Here is a 25676-nt window from a genome sequence, read left to right as displayed (position 1 = left end):
TCATCAGATATATGAGAAGAATGGGTGATAAAGGGAAGGCAAATGGCATAAATGACAGCTAAATGGCAGGTTTAGGGTGTATGTCAATTAGAGGCACTACTGTGGCTTTATGGTAACAGGTTAAAGAGTCCTGTAGACTTCCTTAAGTATATAGCCTGGGACAATCCCGCAGTGACATAAGCACCAAACATTTGCAGTACAGATCCCATAAATCAGTTACATATCAAATGTGCAACTGACCCACATACTACAGTAAAGGCTGTGAATATTGGCTGTATAGCACTGGTGCAAATAAAACTGCTATAGAATTTGTTGAGTAACAGGGATCAAAAATCCATTTTTCAGTCATAACCTTAAAAAACATTTCTGTGTGACTTTTTGCTGAAAAGCGTTATACGAATATTCTGCATAAATAAATAAATTAATAACAGTATGTTTATTTACAGTCGGACTGTAATTATTATAGAAATGCATTTCCTCTTTTAATCCTCCCCCCATTGCTTTGTAAAAGAAATCTTGCTTCAATTTGTTTTGTGCCATTATAGGACACAGTAATTTATGATCGCCTGGCTGAAAATTCAAGATACAAGGAAATTACCCTGAAACATTTAGAGCTGTTTGCTACAGAAGGTACTATTATTTGCATATTAGTTGGTTATGTATAAAACCATTAATGTAATAACAATACTATGATTTTGTAACAATTGGTGGTTATTGTAAAAGAGCCCTCACTTTCTTCATTAAAGTTAGTGCAATGTAGTATAGTGGTTCTTCCTTTTTCATTGTGACTGAGAGATGCCTTTACGCCTGTACATAACTTGATTCCTCTTCCATCGATTTCTCTGCCTTTGATTACATTAGTTTGGTAGATGAATGTGTGAAATGATCTCATTGAGAAGCATAGTGTTTGAGATAATATGAGGGAATGTGAAAGGTCTATCTGTGGGTATTATGCTCATGTTGGCCCGTTCACACACGTAAGTAGCAATACGATGCAACAGTTATCAAAGGGAAAAGAGCTTGTGTGAACAAATACAAAATTTTAGTTCATCTTGGAATTTAAGGTTTTGATTGGTTCAAAAACATCTGATACATTTAGCAATTACCTATACCCCAAACCAGGAGCACTTCTCTTATAAAGGAGGTGGTGATTTTTCATGGAAGAGTAGCAGATTGGTGGCAAATGTTTGCAATTATGTTGTCAGATGCTCACATACAAGCTGGCTGTCCTTTAAGATGGATACTATCTATGTAATGGAGTGGTCACATTCTTTTGGATTCATTATAACTAATTATCCAGACGCAACACAGCATTTCTCATTTCCCTATGTTGGTGTATTAATCAAATTAGCGCAATACTTTTGTGTTTATTTTGTATGGTTTACTTTTATGTCTTTATTCTGCTTTCCTAAATATTTATTTTTGTTCTAAGAAGAATAGTTTGTGCTTTGGTGTTCTGAACATCTTTCCTTGACTTGAGTTGCAATACTGTATAGGAGGAGGGGTGGGGTGGTTTGAAAGTTATGGTAGTTCCCATTGTTTCTAATGTTCCTGAATACCTGTGAACATTTGGATTGAAACACTAACGTGAAGCTACTATATACTGGAAGAATCTGGAGTTATGATGTGCTGTTTTTTAGAAGAAGCAGGGTGTGCATCATATGAGGTGTAGATGTTGCTTCTGTCTGGATATCAGTGTAAGATAAAAATGGTTCTGTGGCTTCTGTGGCTATTTTATATATTCAGGAAGCATTTTTTGTTTCCAGACTCTACTACAAACTCAGATGATAAAAGATATTTGTGATGCGAGGTACCATATGAAACCAATATTGTAAAATGATAAAGAAATGAATAATTATTGAACCTTGTATCACCATTTTATTTCCTTAGGTTTGAGAACACTTTGTTTTGCTGTTGCTGAGATTTCAGAAAATGACTACCGAGAGTGGCTAAACATCTATCAAAGAGCTGCAACTGCTGTACAAAATAGAGCACTGAAACTTGAAGAGAGTTATGAACTAATTGAAAAAGTAGGTGTTGTGTGTTGCCTGAATATGTTACTTATATCTGGCATAACCTGCATCTTTTGAAGCCAATGCTGATCATGTTTAGAATTTTATTGCATCTCAGTTTGCTCAAACAATTTAAAAAGAAGTCCAGAGCCCCCTTATACTGGGCTGACAGGTGGTGAATTACGTGGAGGCATCCCTCAGTCTAGTTCTCTTGGTTGAGACTGGGGAACAAATGATCAGGAGTTCAATCAGTGGGTTGCCCGTCATCAGTAGCCAGCGTAAAGCCCCCAAGTGGGGTGTTCCATGGGTGGGAAGGCAGCAGAACTGAGCCAGGCTGGATCCTGCAAATCAGACCTGATTTGCACATACTATGCTAGCCTTGAGCTGGCGCAGAGATCAGTCCAGATCCTGCCTCTCCACCTTCTACTAAAGAGGTGGGGAGGGGAGGGGAAGTGGTTTGAATTGTGCCATAAGTCTATTTTGGAAAACCCAAAATATAGCCAACACACCTATTTGAAACAAAGCCTTTTTAAATTTGTTAAGCTTCATCAAATAAAGCTTTTTATGCCTTGGGCTACTGGACCTATATACTTTGGCCTAGTCAGTTATATACAAGAAAGCTTTTCCCTGCTAAGGCCATCCCTTCCCAAATGTCTTGCCCATGTCCTCAAAAATACCACTACTGATAAAATGCCTAATGCCCCATGGTTTTGCAGAGTAGCAGGAAAGAGAAAGAATTGTCTCAAAATGAATGATCACTTCTAAAAAATGGTAAGGAAGCCAGAAAGATCCAGATGATTTCCTCCTGCTGCCATTGCTGCTCCCAGAAAGAATGAATGTAAGAACAAATCAAAACAGACATGAAGAGCAAAGAGTTGCAAATTATACATTAAGGCATTCAGCCCAATTCTAAGTAAACATTGAAAATAAATGTCACTGAAATATTTCAAAGTAAATGCTTCTTTAGATTATGCTTTTTTGCCCAGAGTCCCTGATTCTGTATTTTATTTTATTTTTACATTCAAAACTGTATTTGTGGTGGTGGTGGTGGTTGTTTAAAAATCTCTCTGATATGCTCTTTTCAAAGAACCTTCAGCTACTTGGAGCTACAGCCATAGAAGATAAGTTACAAGACCAAGTGCCTGAAACAATAGAAACTCTAATGAAAGCAGATATTAAAATTTGGATCCTTACTGGAGATAAGCAAGAGACTGCTATTAACATTGGTAATGTTTAAGACTTCAGTCTTCATGCTACATTGTTCTTTTACGTCTTTAAATAATAGTAAAATAATAATAATGGAAAGAAATATGCATTTGTGTACTGGGAACAAGTGAGTGCTGCTCTTTCTGACCTAGACCTGCATTTACCCTAAGGTGCCCTGAGATGCAGGTGTCACTTATGAGAAAGCGCTTCCTCTTGGCTACAGGCTAGGACGCAAAGATGAGAGACAGGGTGCCCTTGCCAAGCTAGAAGGCAACGGGATATTTCTGGCTTGAGAAAGAAAAAATAATGCCATTCATTGTGCTGCCTCTCCTCTCCCCTTTACACCCCCCACTGAGGTAGACACATTGCCAAGGCACAAGCTTAACCCCAAAGTGGCTTTTTCTCTTGCCACTTCACCATAAAGAGGAGCAAGCAATACACTCTTCACACTGCGCCTCCCTCTCTCCCCTCCCTGGGGAAGGCATGATCCAGAGAGCCTGACTACAAGTGTCAAACCATCTTTTGCCTGTTGGTAGCGGCAGACATTCATTCACAGGGTCCAGGTTCAGAATGCCTTTCTCCTCCTCCCCAGGAGAAGGAGTTGCTCTGGCCCCCAGTGTGACCTTCCCCATGGTCGAAGATACCGTATTTTTCGCTCCATAAGACGCACTTTTCCGCTCTTAAAAACTAAGGGGAAATGTCTGCACGTCTTATGGAGCGAATGTGTGGTCCCTGGAGCTAAATTGACGGAGTGTGGCACGCTCCTGAGCTGCTCTTTGGGGCTGGCGGGGGAAACCCCAGGTGCCAGCAGAGCAGCCAGGGCTTCCCCCTCCAGCCCCTACAAGCTCTTGCTTAGCCGCGCACAGCCTCCCCAGCTCAGGAGAGGCTGCGTGTGGCTATCCCATAAGCCAGAAGAGCTTGCTGTCCTGACTTCTGGGATTCAGAATATTTGTTTTCTTGTTTTCCTCTTCCAAAAACTAGGTGCTTCTTATGGTCTGGTACGTCTTATAGTGCAAGAAATACGGTAGTTGGGGTCCTTTCAGGTCCTCAGGTGCCCTGTGTTTTCCTCTGCCCTTTTCATGAGTTTCATATTTGTCCTCTCCTCTTGTTGTTGTTGTTGTTGGTTGTTATATTAGGTGGGTATGCACATTTGTGAGTTTTCAGATCCCTTCCTTCACCTATTTCTCTCTCCTTGCTTGCCCACTCCATCTGGCGTGTCTGTTTGATTTCTTTTGTCACTGTTTCCCTCTCCCTCTTTGCTTCTGTGGGTTTGGGAGATCAGGTTGTTGGTCACTTTACGGGGTAGGTTTGGTCAGTCAGGGTTTGCCCTGTGCCCTTTGGGGCCATAACTGTGATCAGACCAAGTCTGTATTAAGAGACACGTTTTTCACAATTCCTGTACTCTCTGGAATACGGGATCACATTTGTGACAGAGATTGGAGAGGTGCGTTCTCTGATTCTAGCTCAGAGAGGAGCGTGGCTCTGTCAGTTTTGTGCCTTTTTTGGTCTGATGCACAGCATCTAACTGTTCTCCTTATGGCCGCCCCTGCTGGCTCACCACATTACAGCATGACAGAAAGAGGGCAAGAGATTAGACTGTACTGTGTCCCTCAAGCCAGAGTCTCACAAACAGATGCTTTCCCCCTTCCCCTGCAGTAGGAACTCCCCATATTCTTATCAAGGATGCACACATGAATATCATTGAAGATCCAATGGTGCAGGTGGCTGGCCCTGCTGGCAGGGATAGGTCAAAGGGCAGACAATCCCATAAATCCAGGCATAAAAGTCAAACACCAACACTAATTTCTCTTAATAAAATATTGTATTTCTTTCTAACAGGGCACTCATGTAAACTCTTGAGAAAGAACATGGGGCTACTAGTCATAAACGAAGGCTCTCTCGATGTAGGTATAATGGGGGGGAAAGTGCTAATGCCTATGTGCTATCATTTACAATGCATGGGTCTCTGGAAAACTTTAAACTGTCAGTATGTGTTTGGATCAAATTACTAAAAATATACAATATGCAGAAAAGCATGTATGTGGATAACACATATATCCCCTGGTAAAGGTAAAGGACCGCTGACCATTAGGTCCAGTCATGGCCAACTCTGGGGTTGCAGCACTCATCTCGCTTTACTGGCCAAGGGAGCTGGCGTACAGCTTCAGGGTCATGTGGCCAGCATGACTAAGCCGCTTCTGGCGAACCAGAGCAGCGCACAGAAACGCTGTTTACCTTCCCGCCAGAGCAGCACTTTGACGTGCTTTCGAACTGCTAGGTTGGCAGGAGCAGGGACCGAACAACGGGAGCTCACTCCGTCGCAGGGATTCGAACCGCCGACCTTATGATTGGCAAGTCCTAGGCTCTGTTAGCATCTAATAAAAGAATTCAGCTTTTTCTTGCTGCTGCTCCAGTTTTTGTTCTTCTTGGAGGGGGCAGGATAACACTGAATGCAATGAAGTTGTGTCTTGTGTTTATTTTACTAGATTTTATCAGAGAGAGAAATATGGGTTGGTGACAGCGATGCATCCTAGTAAAGTCGAGCCAGTCCCTGACTCGTCTCTCCTCACTTCAGATGCTTCCTAATTTGAGATTCAGTGTAGCTGACTCTTTGTATTCCACCAGAGGGTGGTACTGAGTTACTGAACTTAAATGACATACAAAAAGAACAAAAAGACAAGGACAATATGTAAAAATAGCAAGTGATAAGTGATACAAATTGAAGTACTGATACAGTAGATTGGCTAAGAGTAAGAGCTATGCATCCATTCAAATCTCACCTCCGTACTAAACTTTATAGGTGGCCTTAGGTAAGCTATCACTCTATTAGCTTCATCTCCTCAATCCCCATCTGCAATATAGGGATAATAATAATAGCCTGCCTTACATGGATGTTGAAGATGTTTTAAGTGACATACTTTTGAATTGCAAAATGTTAATGTTGTACAATAATGTGAAAATGCAAAAAAGAAGAAGAAAGGCTAGGCATAGTTAATACTTGGAAATTCTGTGGATTTCCGTAACATTATTCTTCATAGTAGTAAGGTAAAGGTAAAGGGACCCCTGACTATTAGGTCCAGTCGTGGCCAACTCTGGGGTTGTGGCGCTCATCTCGCTTTATTGGCCAGGGGAGCCGGCGTACAGCTTCCGGGTCATGTGGCCAGCATGACTAAGCCACTTCTGGCGAACCAGAGCAGTGTATGGAAACGCCGCTTACCTTCCCGCCAGAACGGTACCTATTTATCTGCTTGCACTTTGATGTGCTTTCCAACTGCTAGGTTGGCAGGAGCAGGGACTGAGCAACAGGAGCTCACCCCGTCGCGGGGATTCGAACCGCCGACCTTCTGATCGGCAAGACCTAGGCTCTGTGGGTGCTATAGAACAGTGTTTCCCAACCTTGGGCCTCCAGATGTTTTTGGCCTACAACTCCCATCATCCCTAGCTAGCAAGACCAGTGGTCAGGGATGATGGGAGTTGTAGTTCAAAAACAGCTGGAGGCCCAAGGTTGGGAAACACTGCTATAGAAGGTACTGGTGGGCGAACCACTACAAAGTGAAAATCCAGCAAAGTTAGTACAGTGGTGCCCCGCAAGACGAATGCCTCGCAAGACGAAAAACCCGCAAGACGAAAGGGTTTTTCGGTTTTTGCGACGCTTCACTAGACGATTTTCCCTATGGGCTTGCATCGCAAGACGAAAGCCCATAGGGAAATCTCGGGGACCTCTTTTAAATGCTGGCGGTGGGGAGCAAAGCCTTTTTCCCCCCTCCGGACTTCAGAAGAGGTCCAGGAAGGCCGGCGGGGGCGAAAGGCTTTGCTCCCCACCGCCAGCATTTTAAAAGCGGTCCGGGATAGCAGGGAAGCGCTTCCCGCTATCCCGGACGGCTTTTGAAGGCAGGCGGGGGGGGAGCAAAGACCTGTAAGTCCTGGACCTCTTCCGAAGGCGGGCGGGGGACAAAAGTCTTTGCCCCCCCTGCCTGCCTAACCGGGGGCTTTTAAATCGCCCCGGGACTGTCCAGGGCGATTTAAAAGCCCCCGGACGGCTTTTGAAGGCAGGCGGGGGGGAAAGCGCTGCCTTCCCGCTCTCCCGGAAAGGCAGGCAGGGGGGAGCAAAGACTTTTGTCCCCCGCCCGCCTTCGGAAGAGGTCCAGGACCTCTTCCAAAGGTGGGTGGGGGGCAAAAGTCTTTGTCCCCCTGCCTGCCTTCCCGGGGGCTTTTAAATCGCCCCGGGACAGCGGAGAATTTTAAGATCGCCCCGGGACAGCGGAAAAGTCTCCGCTGTCCCAGGGGGCTTTTAAAATGCTGGCGGGCAGCAGTGAAGCCTTCGCTGCCGGCCGCCAGCATTTTAAGATCGCCCCGGGACAGCGGAAAAGTCTCCGCTGTCCCGGGAAGGCAGGCGGGGGGGGGAAGCAAAGACTTTCGCCCCCGCCAGCCTTCAGAAGAGGTCGGGGGACAGACTGTCCCCAGACCTGGTCTGAAGGCGGTTCGGTTTCCATAGGAACGCATTAATTGATTTTTAATGCATTCCTATGGGAAACCGTGCTTCGCAAGACGAAAAACTCGCAAGACGAAAAGACTTGCGGAACGAATTAATTTCGTCTTGCGAGGCACCACTGTAGTAGGATGTGCTTAAAAATTGAATTCCTTGCTGTGGGTCCCATTATACTGAAATGGCATAATTTGATCAGTTCCTGAAAACGGAGAGCACCAATGAATACTGAGAACCTGATTTTAAAATAGCTTGCACCCATACGGTTCATGGCTAAAATAGTAAATGCCATTCATCTGATGGGGGAAATGAAAGAACTACAAATGTTATAAATCATGGAATTTACATTTCTGTAGGTCAGTGATCACGAGGCTTTCTGGGTCAGTAGGCAGTGGTAATAATACTCCTAGCTAATGAATGAATCTGTAATAAAAGGCAACAGGTTATATCAATGTAATCCCACTGAACTTGATAGCAGTATACCTGTGTACGTGGTAAAAATGTCATCCACTAAATATCACCCCAAGAGGGTCTCCTGGCTTTTACAGTGGGATTTTTATTTTCCCTGGCTATTTTGTGGCAATACTGATATGATCCTTATTCATCATTGTTGTTTTAAAAGCTACTGATATATTAGTTACATCAAGGCAGAATATAATAGTTTCATAGTTAATTGATAAATGTATATCAAAAGTATAAAACTGTTCAACAGAATTGAAGTGATACATATTTTTGGTGATGATTTTTTTTACAGGCAACAAGAGAGACATTAAGCAATCATTGCAGCACTCTTGGTGATGCTTTGAGGAAAGAAAATGATTTTGCTCTTATTATTGATGGTAAAACACTGAAGTATGCGTTGACATTTGGTGTAAGGCAATATTTCCTCGATTTGGCTCTGTCGTGTAAAGCTGTTATTTGTTGCAGGTAAGACTTTTTCTTCTTGAAAACAAAGCATTCATACAATTTTGAGATTTATAGCTCCTCAAAAAGTGTTTTCTATTTTTTGAATAATTTAGGTTATTAAGTAGCATAGCTGTCAACTTACAGATTTGAAAATAAGGGACCAGCAGCCAAAATAAGGGACCTGCAGCCTCACCTGTTCCAGTCTTCCTGTCCTCCTGCAGTCTGGTCAAATTCATGCTGGTAGCTTCGAGAACACTGTCCAACCAACTTTGTAACCAGAGGTTCAACTGAATAGAATATGAATCACACGCACCACAAGGCCTATGCAGCCTCAACTTAAGATGGCTCCCCGGCCTGGCTTTGCACTGCAAAGTTTGCAGCAGCACGTGCAACAAAATGGCGTCCAGCATTCAAAAAAATCCTCAGCTTGCATTAACTAGCCACACACAAGGCATTCAAGCTCCACCCCCCAGTCATTCTTAGACCTCTTATTGGGTGAGCAACACAGCCAAGCAACACAGTTGGAGCCTCCCTCCTCCCTGGCCAGCAGGGAGGGAGGGAGAGGAGCTGCTTCCTTTGAAATTTAAGGGACATCATTTAAGGGACATCCATCAATAAGGGACAGCAGCGGGACATGGCGCTGGAATAAGGGACTGTCCCTTCAAATAAGGGACACTTGACAGCTATGTTAAGTAGTTTTTGGAGTGGAATTTTTTTTTAAAGTACAATATGGGGGGGAGGCATAATTTTAACAGTCTGCTACAATGCCATGTGTCCTCTTTTTCCAGGACACAACCTCTTTTTCGGGGTAAAATTTGGGACAAACTGCATTTATTTGCTTTTAATGGCCATTTTGGTCTTCAAAATATGGCAACCCTACACTTAAAAATATAGTTATATGAAACATTTGTTCTTTTGCATTGCATGTGATATGATCGACAATATCATAATTTCTTAGCAGTACCATAACTGGATGGGCTTTCCTAAAGCCTGCCAACTAATTTGGAGAATGGCCTCAGTTCATGCTGGTGCCAGGCTACCATAGTTTACTGATTTTGGTTTCTCTTGGCTTCTCAATTTTCCAATCAGTTTCCTCCATTTCTTTTTCAGTTTGTGAATCTTTTTTTAAAAAAACAACCACATGAAAAAACAATGGCTTCCAATGTAATGTGAAATCATAGAAGTTACATAAAAAGCATGCAGTAGTAATTGTGATTTTCTTTGCTGCCTTGCATTTAGAAAAATAAAATGGTAAAGTGGAATTTCTTTTATAGAGTTTCACCTCTTCAGAAATCTGAAGTTGTAGAAATGGTCAAAAAGCAGGTAAAAGTGGTAACACTGGCAATTGGAGATGGAGCAAATGATGTCAGCATGATACAAACAGCACATGTTGGTGTTGGCATTAGTGGCAATGAAGGGCTACAAGCAGCTAATTCTTCAGATTATTCAATAGCTCAGGTAAATCCACTGATAAATGAACTTTTAAAAGACAGTTGTTTCAAGTGATAGATGCTGTGTACATATACCTAAACTTATTTCCATTATCATTTATAGTTCAAGTACTTGAAGAACTTACTATTGGTCCATGGTGCCTGGAATTATAGCAGAATTGCTAAATGCATCCTATACTGCTTCTACAAGAATATTGTCCTTTATATTATTGAGGTAATTATGGCATCCTATGCCAGAATATTTCTTTTCAAATTGGAGCGATCTGTGAACTTTTAAAAAACCCATCTATGAAGTGTATAATTAGTCTGTGTGTATTTTTGTGCATTTTACGGGGTCGCCAGCACTGTGTTTGCAGGCTCCAATGTGCTCACTGTGCTCACAAGTACTTCCTCTTGGCATACCTAGCCAACTTTGAATAGTCTCAGTAAATCTGCTCAAAAATCCACAGTGCATGAGGCTGCTTGCTCTTCCTGCTCTGCTCCTGTTTGCACTGACTTAGCCTCTCCTACATGCCCCCATAGCAGCCATCTTATATTATGCCACACCCCATGGCAGCCATTTTATGACTGCTGCCCACAGCTCTTTCTCAAAATTCTACATGTACTGACTGGTCCATGAAGATTGGCAACCCCAGTGTACTTCCTCTCTGCCCAGAACATTGGAGGCTATACACCACACCCCCTCAACAGTATTTATAGGAACTCAAACACTGAGATCCTGCTCTGTTCCAGTAACAAGAAGCCGAAAGCACCAGCCTGAAGATGACGAGTGAGACCTCGTCGAAACGTCGCCTAGACACCCCAACTTTTACACGGGAAGACACCCGAGGACACCAAAACCTGCATTCCTGTACCCGTGAAAATCTACGAAAGCATATATATATATATATATATATATATATATACACACTCTATTTTGATATGTAAAACCCAGTTCAAAATAGAAATACTAATTTGTTGTTGTTTAGTCGTTTAGTCGTTTCCAACTCTTCGTGACCCCATGGACCAGAGCATGCCAGGCACTCCTGTCTTCCACTGCCACCCACAGTTTGGTCAAACTCATGCTGGTAGTTTCGAGAATACTAATTACTGGGTGCTAATATGAAAGCAGCACACATTTTTACATTTTTGCTTTATGGTATATTGTGTCTAAGGCACATCATAATATAATTAAAATAATTAAAACGAATAAAAATAAATATATATACACTGTGCTTTATCTTCTAAAGATCATGAGCTACTTCAGCAGGAAATCAGTTAATTTTCATCTCCAGCAGGACACATTTTTCACAAATGTGGGAATTGTGGTGCTTTCGTTCTCTCCACCTACCTCAGGCATAGGCAAACTTTGCCCTCCAGATGTTTGGGACTACATCATCCCTGACCACTGGTCCGGTTAGCTAGGGATGATGGGAGTTGTAGTCCCAAAACATCTGGAGGGAAGAGTTTGCCTCTGCCTGACCTACCTCATGGAAAAGGCCTGGCACACAGTTAACATGTGCAGAGCCTTTAAAAAGTGCATAGTTAGAACCAAACCACACCGTCTCACTGAGACCTTGTTTGTCTCCTTCCATCCCACTACTCTGAGCAAAGTGTCATCCACAGTCATACCTTGAATCCCGAATGCCTTGCGAGTCGAACATTTTGGCTCCCAAACGCACAAACCCAGAAGTGAGTGTTCGGTTTGCAAACGTTCTTTGGAACCCAAACGTCCGATGGGGCTTCCAATCGGAAGCCGCACCTTGGTTTCTGAACGTTTTGGAAGTCGAACGGACTTGTGGAACGGATTCTGTTTGACTTCTGAGGTACCGCCGTATATGGAAAACTTTAATAGGCCCTTGCCTATTTAAATCAAATAACCCTATATTTTGTTAATCCTTTAGCAATTTGAATTCCTTTGTGTCTGTTCAGCGTCCATGAGGATCAGAAATGTACTATTTTAAAAATAAAATTATAACCAGGTTCCCTTGTGGCCCCCCAAAATATTGTGCATTAAAAGACCAAATTGTTCACAGAAACCAGTCACATCCTTATAAACTGAGAATTTATAACAATTCATACAGCTTTGACGTTAAACAAAACATGGACCACAACTAAGTCTGTGTCACACTGATTGCTAATTTCATTTTACTAACTTGCTCTTTTTAAACATATATCAATAATTGTACTGTGAAATATTTTAAATCAATATAATATATTTTGAATTCAAAAGAGAGAGAAAAATGGACAATGGTAAGGTATGCTTATGAGTGGAATTGTCTTTTTGTGAGTCATTACTATTGTTATATTTTAAATTTATAAGGATCTTTAGTGCTTTTTCATTTAAAGTGAGTGTGATTTGTTACACATTAAAAAATTAGTTTAAATGGATGTAGAATTGACCCCTCAATTGTGTTTTATTGTATAGTCTAATTAAATACTAAACTGTTATTTTCCCCCATTTTTCTTGCTGAAATTGAAACTTTGATCAGATTTAACAACACATTTTAAGAGTTAACACCAAATGTGTCCAAATAAGACTGACTAGCTTCAAAAATTTCTTCCTCAGATATGGTTTGCATTTGTTAATGGATTTTCTGGACAAATACTGTTTGAAAGATGGTGCATAGGACTTTACAATGTGGTAAGATATTGTACCTTATTTATTCTGACATTGTAATTACTGTTAAAATTCACTGATTTCTTAACAAATTGATCCCATGATGTGTTTTGTTTATATGTTAGATGTTTACAGCCATGCCCCCACTGACTCTTGGAATATTTGAGAGATCCTGTCGAAAAGAAAATATGCTAAAATACCCCGAATTATACAAGACTTCTCAAAATGCCCTGGATTTCAACTCTAAGGTAGAAAATAGTTTAGTTATCTTTAGAATAGCATCATATGAATGTACATCCTGTTTCAGTTCTGCATGATTAAAAAGGATTAAATATATGATTAATAATGAAATTATTTTACAACACCACCAGGCTGTAAAATAATTGAATCAAATGTCACAAAAATGCAATCCACAAATTGCTATGCTGCACTAATTTTTCCCTCCATCTTAACAACTGCATAAATAGTAGAGACCCAGCAAGCCTCAAACACACCTTAACTCTGGATACATGAATTTTGTGCCAGGGTTGTTTGCAGCCACAATGACACTAGACTATGCAGTGTCCTGGAGGCCAGGTAAGCCTGCAGCTTGACCTCAAGACTGGGTGAAATAGACTTCAAATTCCTTTCTTCTGCTGCTGGATGGATTCTGTCTGTCAGTGGGGAGGAAGTATTGAATACCATATTTAAAATGAAAATGGCACATGTTTTCATAGTTGTCATTCGTGGTATAGGATTTTTTCTTTAAAATGTTTGATACCATATTTTAATTTTTTGTGTTTTATTCCCATTTATTCTATGGTATTTTGGATTTTAAATGTTTGAAATTTAAACTTCCATATTTTATTTTAAATATTTTTTATTAATTTTTCAACAAAAATAACAAAAATAAAAAACAAACACAACAAACAAAGAAAACTATAGATAGAAGCAATAGCCAATCCATAAAATGGGATTCTCCAAATCCCATGACTTTCCCCTGTCCCCATTCCTTAATTTTCTTTTTCAGCTGCATATCATTTCTACTCCAAATTATTTTTCTACCCAAAATTATTTTTAAAATTACCAGTGTTCTTAAAATCCTGCCAATGTATTAGCCTGTTTATAATACTTTTGTAAGTAAATAATAAACATTTCCCATTCTTTTTTCAATTTCTTGTCATCTTCATTTCTGAGCTTTCCAGTTAATTTAGCCATTTCTGTGTAGTCCATTAACTTGGTTTGCCAGTCTTCTTTTGTCAAGACTGCTTCCTCTTTCTACCTTTGGGCTAACAGTATCCGGGCGGCCTAAACTTCCGTATTTTAAAGCTTTTTAAAATGGCTTTTTGCAAAGTATGTCGAAGTGACTTAAACAATCAGCACAGAGCAGAAAATGACAACAAATTCAGTTTTTTATTCATAGAGTATGTTTTTGTTCTTTGCATTTATTTTGTTGTTGGTCAATAGTCAGTTGCTCATAGTCAGGCCTGGTTAGTACTTCTGATGGGAGAATAACCATATAGACTAAACATGCCCCAAGTAGTGCAACAAATAATGTGAAAGCTAAATAAACTTTTCCAAACTTTTAGCAAATTCGGATTAGGTTCTCATATTCATATGATAAACAGTGTTTTTGCAGAATATTTGAAGATTCTTTTTAGTTGTGCAAGTATCTCTGTTGTGGTGGTTTTAATTCATTGTTAGTTTTAGAAAGCTTTTGATTTTGCTGGGTTTATTTTGAGTAAGTTTTCTGAATAAATGCTTACAAGCTACCTGCGGAGACAGAATGGTTGAGTCAGGCTTGATGTGCAGAGGATCTGGAATCATTTGTTGCATGGGTTTGTCATGTTAAAAAGGGTCAGAGTTTGTGGTGCCACGACGGAGGTTAAAGGATTAGCATGTAACAATAAGTACCGGTCAGGAAAATGGAAAAGTAGGCCTAATTTTCTGGCATCCACCTGTGCCTTCTGTCAAATAAAACTTGTGGCAATGGCATAGCAAGGAGGAGAGAGAAAGGTTAATGAACAACACAAGTTCAAATGTGCTAAAGTATTGTGGCGTAAATTGGATCATAGAACCTTACCTACTTGGGAAAAGTAACAAAGAAATTGGAGACATGGTGGAACATTTTTTGAGGCAGGCAACTCAATTTCTGTTGTTTGAGCAACTTAAAACTATTAATGCCCTTCTGTTCAACACAATAAAGATTATGTTTTGGGAAAGTATATCTGATTATAAAACATGGGTATCTATTATATGAAAGAATTTACCAAAAGCTCTCTTCTTTCTTTGTTTTTATATAATGTACAAAATGCTGGGTTTCTGCGTTTGACTAGACTTGACACATTTTAGCAGGTGTTTCTAACACACATATAGTAAAAAGAAACAATTATAGAAAAAAATGTGCAATGAAGAAAACATCTGTGTGTTTGTGTGTACCAACAACTAATTCGTTTCTTTTTTCTTTTCACTCTATATTTTGAAATTGTTGTTTTATCATCTGTCCTCATGTTATACTGATTAGGATATAGAATGAAACCACAAACACTTGATGCTTAATGCTAATTTAGTGCATAATCAGCTAGTAGAACAAAGATGGTTTTACAATTTGGCTTTGGTTTTTCTACAGAAGGCATTCATTTCTTTAAAAACTAAAAAATTAAAAGTGAAAGATAGTGAACATCTTTCGAGAAACATAAACATAAATAAATGACCCATGAAGGGCTGTGAGGCAGAAAATGCATCAGTTATATTAGTTCTTAGCAGTGGCCTTTTGAAAAACACATTTTCTGAATCTAACTAAAAGATAAAAAGAAGGTCAGAGTTCACACAGTTAGTTTTACCTCAAATGGTTCTCAGGAATGTTTGTTTTTCCTTAGGTTTTCTGGGTTCATTGTTTAAATGGCCTCTTCCACTCAGTAATTCTGTTTTGGTTTCCACTAAAAGCCATCCAGTACGGTAAGTAAATGAAATACAGAATTTGAAAATACTGTATATATTTAAAATGGCAATATCCAGGGTTACACTAAAGCAAATTCTGTAATCTGATCTTAAATGTGGTCTTCTAACAGCTGGTCATTATACATTATTGTCCCTTTTTCAGTTTGGGGAGCTAAACTTTTTAAATTGCTAGTGTCATGTGATTTGAGGTATAATTGTTATATAATAATGCAACAATGTTATACTAGTCTTATTTTAATACACATCAATAGAAGTTCTTTTTGGATCTGTCTTCTTTCAAGCTGCATAGAGGGTCTTTTTCCAAACTGTGTTGCTGGAGAACTAGGAGTTTATTCAACTTGTAGAGGTTAAATTGGAAGTGTGTTTCCAAATACAATTATGTATCTTCCCAAGTTTGAATTAGTTATAAGCCAAAGGAGATAAACTAAGTAGATCAATAAGTTATAAACCCAAAACCTCAGCTTTATATCAGACTAGTGGTTGGTAAATTAAAAGAAATTATTCTGGCAGAATAAAAACCATTGAGTTTGATGCAGTTGTTTTCTTCACTGAATGGAATTAACTTCTTCCAGCAGAAATGGTCTCCTGTCAGAGGAAAAGAACTCTTGGATCTAAGCCATAAGATGTCTTTGGAAATAACAATAAACTGGTTTATTGTTACAGGAATGAGCTTTGGGCTCACATGCTCCCCTCTCCTCTGTTCTCTAGCACAGCTTCAAGGAGGAGATAGGAAGATTTTGCTACAGTTTAATGTTGAATCCTAAACTGTGGTTAATCTTAACTGTGGTGTGTTGAAACAAGCTATAAACTTATTGAAACAAACCATACACTATGGTTTGAAGGTTTTTTCCCCTGTAAAACATAGTTAAGGTTAACCACCGTTTGTTCTGGTTTGGACATAACACTAATCTGTAGTTAGTTTAAAAATGGAAGTGAAAGCTTTCAATATCATCTGCACAGCCACCTAAGACTTATTCTAGTAACGATAAACCATATTTTATTATTACCACCAAACACAGCCATAGAGTCTAACAGGAGAGGTGCAGTGACCCACACATTTTTGCCCAATGAACTTTACCATTTGTACAAGGCACTTCATAGAATCATCAGATTCTAGAGTTGAAAGATACCCCAAGGGTATCCAACCCCCTGCAATTCCGGAAACTCAGCTAGATCATACATGACAGATAACCATTCAACCTCTGCTTATAAATCTCCAATGAAAAAGAGTCCAGCACCTTCTGAGGGAGCCCATTCCTCTGTTGAACTGCTCTCACCATCAGAAAGCTTTTCCTGATATTTTGTCCAAATCTCATTTCTTGTAACTTGAAACCATTGGTTCGGGTCCTAGCCTCCGGAGCAGAAGAAAATAAGCTTGCTCTATCTTCCACATGATAAAAAGGTAAAGGGACCCCTGACCATTAGGTCCAATCGTGACCGACTCTGGGGTTGCGGTGCTCATCTCGCTTTATTGGCCGAGGGAGCCGGTGTACAGCTTCCGGGTCATGGCCAGCATGACTAAGCCACTTCTGGCAAACCAGAGCAGTGCACAGAAACACCGTTTACCTTCCCGCTGGAGCGGTACCTATTTATCTACCTGCACTTTGATGTGCTTTCGAACTGCTAGGTTGGCAGGAGCAGGGACCGAGCAACGGGAGCTCATCCCATCGCGGGGATTTGAACCGCCAACCTTCAGATCGGCAAGCCCTAGACTCTGTGGTTTAACCCACAGCGCCACCCGCGTCCCTCTTCCACATGATAGCCCCTTAGATATTTGAAGATGGCTGTAATATTTCCTCTCAGTCTCCTCTTTTCCAGGCTAAACGTTCCCAGCTCCTTAAACCATTCCTCATAAGGCTTGGTTTCCAAACCCTTGATCATCTTGGTCTCCCTCCTCCAACTTGTCAATATCCTTCTTAAATTGTGGCACCCAGAACTGGACACAGTACTCCAAGTGTGGTTTGACCAAGGCAGAAAAGAGCAGTACTATTACTTCCTTTTATCTGGACACTATACTTCCATTGATGCAGCCTAGAATAACATTAGGTTTTTTTATTGCCACATCACACTACTTACTTGGGTTATGCTTGTATTCTACAAAGACCCCTAGAACCTTTTCACATGTGCTACTGGCAAACAAGGTGTGGTCCCCCCCCCTTACATTTGTTCAGTTGGTTCTTCCTGCCTAAGTTCAGAACCTTATATTTGTCCCTACTTAAATGCTTTTGGTTGTTTGAGCCCAGTTCTTCCAATCCGTTAAGGTTGTATTGAATCCAGATTCTGTCTTCTGTGGCATTGGCTACCCCTCTGAGTTTGGTGTCATCTGCAAATTGGATGAGCATAGCCTCAATTCCATTGTCCCAAGTCATTTATAAAGATGTTGAACAACAACAGACTCAAGAAAGAACCTTGTGGCATCTGACCTACCGCTTTTTTTAAAAAAATATTTTTTATTAACCGACCAATCAAATCAAATCACATCACATAAATTCCGAATTACAAAACCGAATTTTAAAATTTTGTTGAGGGGACCTATATTTCAAGATCCGAAGGGGGATTCCGATCATCTTCTTGCTACTGCGTTCATATCCCGCTTTTTTCCCAGGATGATGGGAACTCTTTGGGTTCAGTCAGTCAAACCACCTAACAGTTACCTCATCCAGCCCACATTTTACTAGCTTCTCTGCAATAATATCATACAAAAGCCTTACTGAAATCAAGATACACTAAGTCCACAGGGTTCCCCTTATTTACTCAGCTTGTAGTAAGAACAAAAACAGAAATGAGATTCACCAGGCATGACTTGTTTTTGAGAAACCCATAGCATCCTTTCCTAAGTGCTCATAGACCAACTATTTAATTATCTGATCTAGGACCTTACATAGTATTGACGTCAAGCTGACCGGTCAGTAGTTACTTAGGTCTTCTTTGATGGGGACAACAAACTGACCATATTCTGCTTCAAATTAAAATAGTTTTGTCCATGGGAAGAAACCCAAGGGAACAGTTCTTTGGCAATTTAAGCAGAAATTTATATTATAAAATCATTTTCATAAATATCCCCAGTTTTAATATTTCTGATGTTGTTATCTTACAGATACTGTATTTGCCAGTGGTAAAACTTCAGACTATTTGCTTTTGGGAAACATAGTATATACCGTAAGTATTGCTAATGTGCATGTAACTTGTGTCCTAGGCAGAAGAGTATGCTAGAAATTTGATACTGGGTGATTCTTTATTACAATCTTAATATTATTATTTTAGCCTGTGGGTGGGTGGGTGGGTGGGTGGGTCTGGTTGGTTGGTTGATTGATTGATTGATTGATTGATTGATTGAATGATGAATTGATTTAACCAATTTATATACCATTTAACAAGGTATAAGCACAGTCTCTAAGCAGTGTATAATAAGGTTAACAAAAAAAACCATTAAGATACATAAAATTAATTAAAATGAACTATAAAATCAGAAAACTTAAATTTGTGCACCCTGGGCAATCAGAGCAGGGTGTAAAACAACTTCTCATAAGAAGCCTGTGTAGCCTCCCTTCAGCAACCTGTCAGGTTCAGTGTGCTACATCTTGGCCAGCCCATTCCTCTCCAAATGGAGAGTCATCCATACCTCTTAAGACAGATTTAACCTGTTCACCTTTTGCATGCCATTCCAAAAGCAAATTTTGAAAAGTCATACTTCACTTGAAGTTGAAGCACTGTTATATTGGTTAAGGAAAAGTAGCTAATTTCTCTCTCTCTCTCTTTAGTTTGTAGTAATAACTGTGTGTTTAAAAGCTGGATTAGAGACTTCATATTGGACTTTGGTAAGAAATTATTTTTAAAATAGCTCATGTTACAATACATAATAAAGCGATAAGTGTAAATTTACTGTCATTTATGTAACAGAGTACTGACCTATATTGGTTGACGAGGGGTTAACTGGGTTGGGTTTATTCAACAAACACCTGCATAGAAATTGGCAATATTAATAGACAAAATAGGCATGTTAATCTGCAAATTCTGATAGCAGTAAACCAAGGAAAAGAGGGAATGGGTTAGAACTATAATCCTGCCTACCCAGAAGTAATTCCTATTGATTTCAGTGGTGCTTAATTCCCAGGTAAATAGAATGCAACCTTAGTCTGGCTCTAACCATAAAGGAAACATTTTTTCTCCTATTGACCTATTTTGCAGGTTTGACTGTTTGATTTTTATTCTTTCTTTTCCAGTTCAGCCACATAGCAATATGGGGCAGCATTGCACTGTGGGTAGTATTTTTCGGAATCTACTCTTCCTTGTGGCCTCTAATTCCTATGGCCCCTGATATGTCTGGGGAGGTAATGTTCGCCTTTTAACTAATTTCAGAATCTCTATGTAAAACCATACTTTTATTTTTGTTTGAGAATTGATTGGTCTGAGATTAATGACGTGCAGCCTATTATCTCTTCAGAACAAGCAGACTTTGGACATTTTGGCTTTGAGGTATCAGGTTTTCACAAGTTCTAAAAGCATTGACAAGTCTTTTGTTTTTTATGTGTGACCAATAACACCAGCTAATTGTAATTTGCATTTAAAATTGTTGGCTATATATCCCTGGCAGCCAAGTTTGCATCAGATTCCATTTGGTTTCATAAGACCAAAAGGGAAGGGTTAGAACCAGAAGAGACTTGGCATAAACCATGACTCTCATACATTAGTATAAATTTGTAAACCACCAACTGAAGAAAACAGAATCCGTCCTCAGAACAGGCTGCCCCTGTTAGCGCCATTGTCTAAAATGGATCAGTTTGCCATTTCCCAGCTGACCTGCCTATGTGCAGAGAGATGTGAAAAGTTTGAGACAAAAATGCTGCTACTGATCAAGGAGGGAGCTTTCTTCTACAGAAAGGAAGGAAATACCTCGGTGGGATTTTATTTTTTCTCCCTCTTCATCCAAATATACAAAGAGGCCTTCTGTCTTTAATGCGAATGTCGGCTTTAAATCTTTTAGTTTTGGATTAACTCTGCAAAAGAAAAAAATGTGACAGGCTTTCAAATATGACGCAGAAAAACTTTTTCCCCCTTCAATTCATGTTCTTCGTTTGTAAAGCCAAAGGCTGGATTGACTGAATGGTAGGCGCCAGTTTGTTCCTTCTTTCATAGTTAGCATTACAATGGTAAGAATTAACATCCTAAGACCTACATTATCACTTCTGCTGTTTCACCAAGGAACGTTTAATAGCGGGTGGCTTACAGAACGATAGCTTTTTGCTCTGTCACCCTAATCTTGAAAAGTCATTAATTTAAAAATAAAAGTATGTTGTTTAAATCACATCTAGATCCATTTTTGCCTCCCTTTTTCTTATTCAGGACTTACTGTTTATTAATTGCAATCTATAAAACTTTTACCTCACAGTGTTTGCTTGGGAGTGGTGGCTTTAAGAATTGGCTATGACAAAAGTCACGTTTTCCATTATAACATTGTTTATAAGTTAAATTATGATCTTTATCTTGCTTGTAAATCCACTTTTCCTTAAAATTGATTTTTAGTATTGAAACAGTTTTCAAAATTGCTCTATTTAAATTTTCACTTTAGCACTTGTGACATTAAATTAATCCTGCTTTACTTTTATATATTGTTGTCTTAATGCTGCGATCTTCCTTGCACACAGGTGCTTGTTAAAGCATTACGTACAAATTTGGCCTTTTTTGGTGGAGGGTGGGGGTTAATTGCCAAATAGCCTCCCTCCTAAAAGAATCATAAGCTGCTCTTTATATCAGATGGCATTTGAGTAGAATAATCAGCATATTGGTATTTTCCCTGAGCGCTAGGAACAAGGCTCTGAGTAATAAGTCTAATAAATAAACATTGCTTTAGAGCCAAATGCTCAGTGCATGGAAGATGCTTCTACTTTTGCCTGCAAAAGTGTTTAATATGAATTTCTTATGCACATCTCTCGATTGTCATTCTCCTGTGTTTGGAACTGTAGGTTAAGTTATTTATATATCTGTTTCAAATGCAGCCAAATTGTAAGTGACTACAGGTACCTGTTTTCCGCCCTAGTCACAATTAATAGGGTTAGCAGTTCTGATCACTGGCCCCAAGACCCCTTGAATTCTCAGAGTTTCTGGGAAAGAGATTTTTGTAAAACATCTCCCTTGAAATGAGGACATCGCTCTTTAATTGGCCTTTTCCTGTAGCTGAAGGTGAAGAAGGGATTGTGAAATTTAAATTGATAAGTGCTAGTCAACCCAAAACCAGTAATGCCTTTATTTATTATTTGCTTATTTCATAAAATTTATATGCGGTTTGATTGTAAGGGAAAATCTCAAACCAGTTTCTCCTGCAATCGTGTGCATTGGGGGATGAATAGTGATAGATAGCTGCTGGCAATGCTTTTTCTACATAAGTCTATAAGGAATACCAACATTCCCTCATTGACAACCCTTACTGAACACATTCCCAGTGGCTGAATTTTTCAATAGGTTACTATTTCCCCCCCCCCCCACCATTTTACCTAGCTTCATCTGAAAAGTTTCGTATTTCTTTTCTAAAAATAACACCGCTGTTTAAATCCATGTAGGCAGTTATGATGTTCAGTTCTGGTGTTTTCTGGATGGGCTTACTAAGTATTCCGCTGACAGCTTTGATCTTCGATGTAGCATATAAAGTGTAAGTATAAAACTCTTTATATATATTTTTAAAGAAATCAACGCATTCATGTGTTAGTAAGCCAAAGTTGTATTTAGAATGCTATCCTGTCCATGGGGCTTACTGTCAAGTAAGTGAGGATAGGGTTGTAGCCCAACAGCTCAGTACTGTACATGTCTACTCAGAAGTAAGACCCTTTAACATCAGTGTCTTCATTCCCATGTAAATGGGTATAGGATTGCAGCCTTTTCCTACTAAATTATGATTCACCTTTATAGAAGGTATATAGACCCATTAATGCAAATTTGTGCAGATGTTAATTCTTTAAAATAATTGTTTTTCATATAAATTATAATCTGATAGTTAATATAAAATGCTAAAACAAAGCAGACATGGTTTCTGAAGTATACACCTATGAATTGAATGCTTATTTTTATAACCTTTCTCCAACCATTAATTCTAAAATTTTATTTACAGTCTGTCCTCTGTGTAAGCTACTGAAGTGTAACATGTATGTGCATTCTTATGTAGCATTACTTTGAAGCTTAACTTTATATTGGTGTATATTTTATACTGGAGATTTCTGTTTTAGTTTCTCTCAAATTTCAGCTTTGGTATGAGTTACCCAAAAGCATTTTTCATTGCAGAGTGAAAAGAGCAGCATTTAAAACACTGGTAGATGAAGTTCAGGAGTTGGAAGCAAAATCTCAAGATCCAGGAGCAGTTGTTCATGGGAAAAGGTACTATAATACCTGTAAATAATCCACATCATTGCACAAGTAGAACCCCATTGTAATGTTGTTATGAAGCATTGCAATACCTTAGGGCTGATCCACACTTGCCAGCAAAATCTTGACTTTCATTGTTTCCTTTAAGATACTCTACTCTTTCTTAATTGGGAAGCATTCAAGTCATAAATGTCACTGTGGAGATCCCATTCCAAAAGTAGAGGTTGCTGGCATATCTGATGGTTCTTTGCATTCATTGCTGTGCCTTAGGTTCTCCCATAAGTAGGAATTTAAAGAGCCTATGATGAAGAATCGCAATTGCCAATAAATCTACTTTACAGTGCAGGCATATTCATGCATAGTCAGAAGAAAGTCCCACTGAGCTCTGTGAGACTTACTCCCAGGAAAGTAAGTAGACCACTAGACAAAAGTGGTTATATCCACTAATCTGAGAGTAGGATTCAGTGAACTCAGTTGGACTTAATTCTTAGGATTGTGCTATTAGTTAACTTGCCACACCCTGCTTGATAGCCCCTGCTGAACACTGAATATTGTTTCACAGCGCTGGGTCATTATTTCAGATATTAGTGTGTTGACATTTTATTTTATTTTTTAGCTTAACTGAAACAGCTCAGCTACTGAAAAATGTCTTCAAGAAAAACCATGTCAACTTGTACCGCTCTGAGTCTCTGCAACAAAACTTGCTTCGTAAGTATTCAAGATTTGATAGAAATAAGTACAAATCCAAAAGACAGAAATAGCAAAATCACAGAGCATGAATACACTTGGTTCTGCTTTCATATTCATGTTTGGCCCTGTTAAATTACATTTCTTATTGCATAGCTTTAGTTACACGCACCATGATTTTTAACGTTGGTTTATTATTGTTATCTTATTGGTACTTACTGTGAGATGCTTTGAAGACTTCAAAATGAAAAAGGATACAAGTGTTTCCAAAAAAATATGCCAAGATGGGTTTTAGAGGGCTATTAATAATAGATCCTGCGTGCTTGGCTCCCCTTGCTCAAGATTTAATCACTTGAAAGAGAGTAAATAGGAAAGCAGGAAAGGACCATAATTGGAACCATAAGGTTGAATCCAAGAATGCCTTTCACAGTGGAAAGGCAGGTCTCCTAGCACAAGGTAGCTGCTCTGAATTTTCCCATTTCTCCCCTCCCACTACATGCCCCACATCCCATTCAGAGAGTCTCATGTGGCTCCAACTCATAATTTCAAATGAGTAATAGAATTTGAATTTATTCTTTCAACATTGCTTTAGAATAGAGAACATATATCAGTTATTTTAGGTTGCAATCATATACCAACTTTCCCAAAAATAAGCACTGTTGCACTCAGATGAAATTTAATAGATATGTATAGTATTGCACCAATAGTTCTATTCATTTTGTTTTTGTTTTATTTCTTTATTGTGTTTTTAGTTGTTTTATGTAAAAAAAAAGTCTCAAAGCAATTTAATAAGCCAAAATGTAAACAAGTAAAATCAATTAAGAGCCAAATAAAAACAACACCAATGTTATATAAACAGGGCTGTTTTTCAGCCGGAACTGAGTTCCGCCACCTCTTCGGTGCGTTCCAGCACCTTTTTGTAGCATACTAACAGCCCAGAGCTGTGTGTGGGCTGCATGTTTCTTGTGGCTTTGTGTCAGAGGTTGTGGGACAGTCTCCACCCAAAAAAACCTCAACAACCTTAAAGGTAAAGGGACCCCTGACCATTAGGTCCAGTTGTGACCGACTCTGGGGTTATGGTGCTCATCTCGTTCTATGGGCCAAGGGAGCCAGCGTTTGTCTGCAGACAGCTTCCGGGTCATGTGGCCAGCATGAGTAAGCCGCTTCTGGTGAACCAGAGCAGCGCACAGAAACGCCATTTACCTTCCTGCTGGAGCAGTACCTATTTATCTACTTGCACTGGCGTGCTTTTGAACTGCTAGGTTGGCAGGAGCAGGGACCGAGCAGCGGGAGCTCACCCCGTCCCGGGGATTCAAACCGCCGACCTTCTGATCGGCAAGTCCTAGGCTCTGTGGTTTAACCCACAGCGCCACCCACATCCCTCTCAACAACCTTGGCTCCCCCCTAAAAGAATAATTCCTTCACCTCTATTTCTGGAGGGGGAGCACTGGATATACCATTAATCATATCCATCAATGACTATAGCCTTCTTGGTGTTCAGCCAAATGCAAGAAGGCTTAAATTTGTCAGCTCAGTCAGTGGAGCAGGAACTGCTGGTTCCCTCTTCCAACATCTCTGTGCACAGCATCTAAGCTCGTTCCTTTCCCAAACTTTCCTGAAGAGTCTGAAGGGGGCTTCTAAAAATGACTGAACATGCTAAAAAGCTCCCTCACAATTGACAAACCCAGAACAGGGCTTCTCTGTAATATGTCAGGGCAGTGCTTAGCCATAGCTTCTTAGCATAATAATAATAATAATAATAATTTTTATTTCTACCCCGCCCTCCCCAGCCAAGGCCGGGCTCAGGGCAGCTAACAAGCAATAATAAAAACAAGTTGAATGAATACAACTTAAAAACAAGATTAAAATACAACATTAAAATATTGAAATAATAAAATGCAGCCTCATCACAGGAGGAGAAAGGAAAAAGAAAGAGGGGGAGGGAATCAAACTGGCTCCAAGCCAAAGGCCAGGTGGAACAACTCTGTCTTACAGGCCCTGTGGAAAGAAATCAGATCCTGCAGGGCCCTGGTCTC

General features: G+C 39.7%; 2 protein-coding genes across 5 annotated transcripts in view; one reads left to right on the top strand and one right to left on the bottom strand.

Moving 5' to 3' along the window:
* The window catches only part of SHISA3 (shisa family member 3), a gene marked incomplete at its 5' end in the record, with an annotated part of 208680 nt that overhangs the window by 166289 nt on the left and 16715 nt on the right, over positions 1 to 25676 (bottom strand). The window lies entirely within an intron of this gene.
* Positions 1 to 25676, top strand: part of ATP8A1 (ATPase phospholipid transporting 8A1) — a 79812-nt gene that overhangs the window by 49259 nt on the left and 4877 nt on the right. For all 4 annotated transcript variants that reach the window (XM_081924385.1, XM_081924384.1, XM_081924386.1 and 1 more), the window contains 16 exons: positions 546 to 630; positions 1891 to 2030; positions 3100 to 3238; positions 5058 to 5122; positions 8459 to 8631; positions 9885 to 10068; positions 10165 to 10275; positions 12610 to 12684; positions 12786 to 12908; positions 15519 to 15597; positions 18698 to 18759; positions 19362 to 19418; positions 19824 to 19931; positions 22158 to 22246; positions 22873 to 22965; positions 23570 to 23661. In XM_081924385.1, coding sequence (XP_081780511.1) covers positions 546 to 630; positions 1891 to 2030; positions 3100 to 3238; positions 5058 to 5122; positions 8459 to 8631; positions 9885 to 10068; positions 10165 to 10275; positions 12610 to 12684; positions 12786 to 12908; positions 15519 to 15597; positions 18698 to 18759; positions 19362 to 19418; positions 19824 to 19931; positions 22158 to 22246; positions 22873 to 22965; positions 23570 to 23661 — 1675 coding nt within the window. The remainder of the gene's footprint in view (positions 1 to 545; positions 631 to 1890; positions 2031 to 3099; positions 3239 to 5057; positions 5123 to 8458; positions 8632 to 9884; positions 10069 to 10164; positions 10276 to 12609; positions 12685 to 12785; positions 12909 to 15518; positions 15598 to 18697; positions 18760 to 19361; positions 19419 to 19823; positions 19932 to 22157; positions 22247 to 22872; positions 22966 to 23569; positions 23662 to 25676) is intronic.

Source organism: Podarcis melisellensis (genome assembly GCF_964234715.1).
Source record: "Podarcis melisellensis genome assembly, chromosome: 9".
NCBI classification, from domain to species: Eukaryota; Metazoa; Chordata; class Lepidosauria; order Squamata; family Lacertidae; genus Podarcis; species Podarcis melisellensis.
This window is presented reverse-complemented; position numbering and strand designations above follow the sequence as displayed.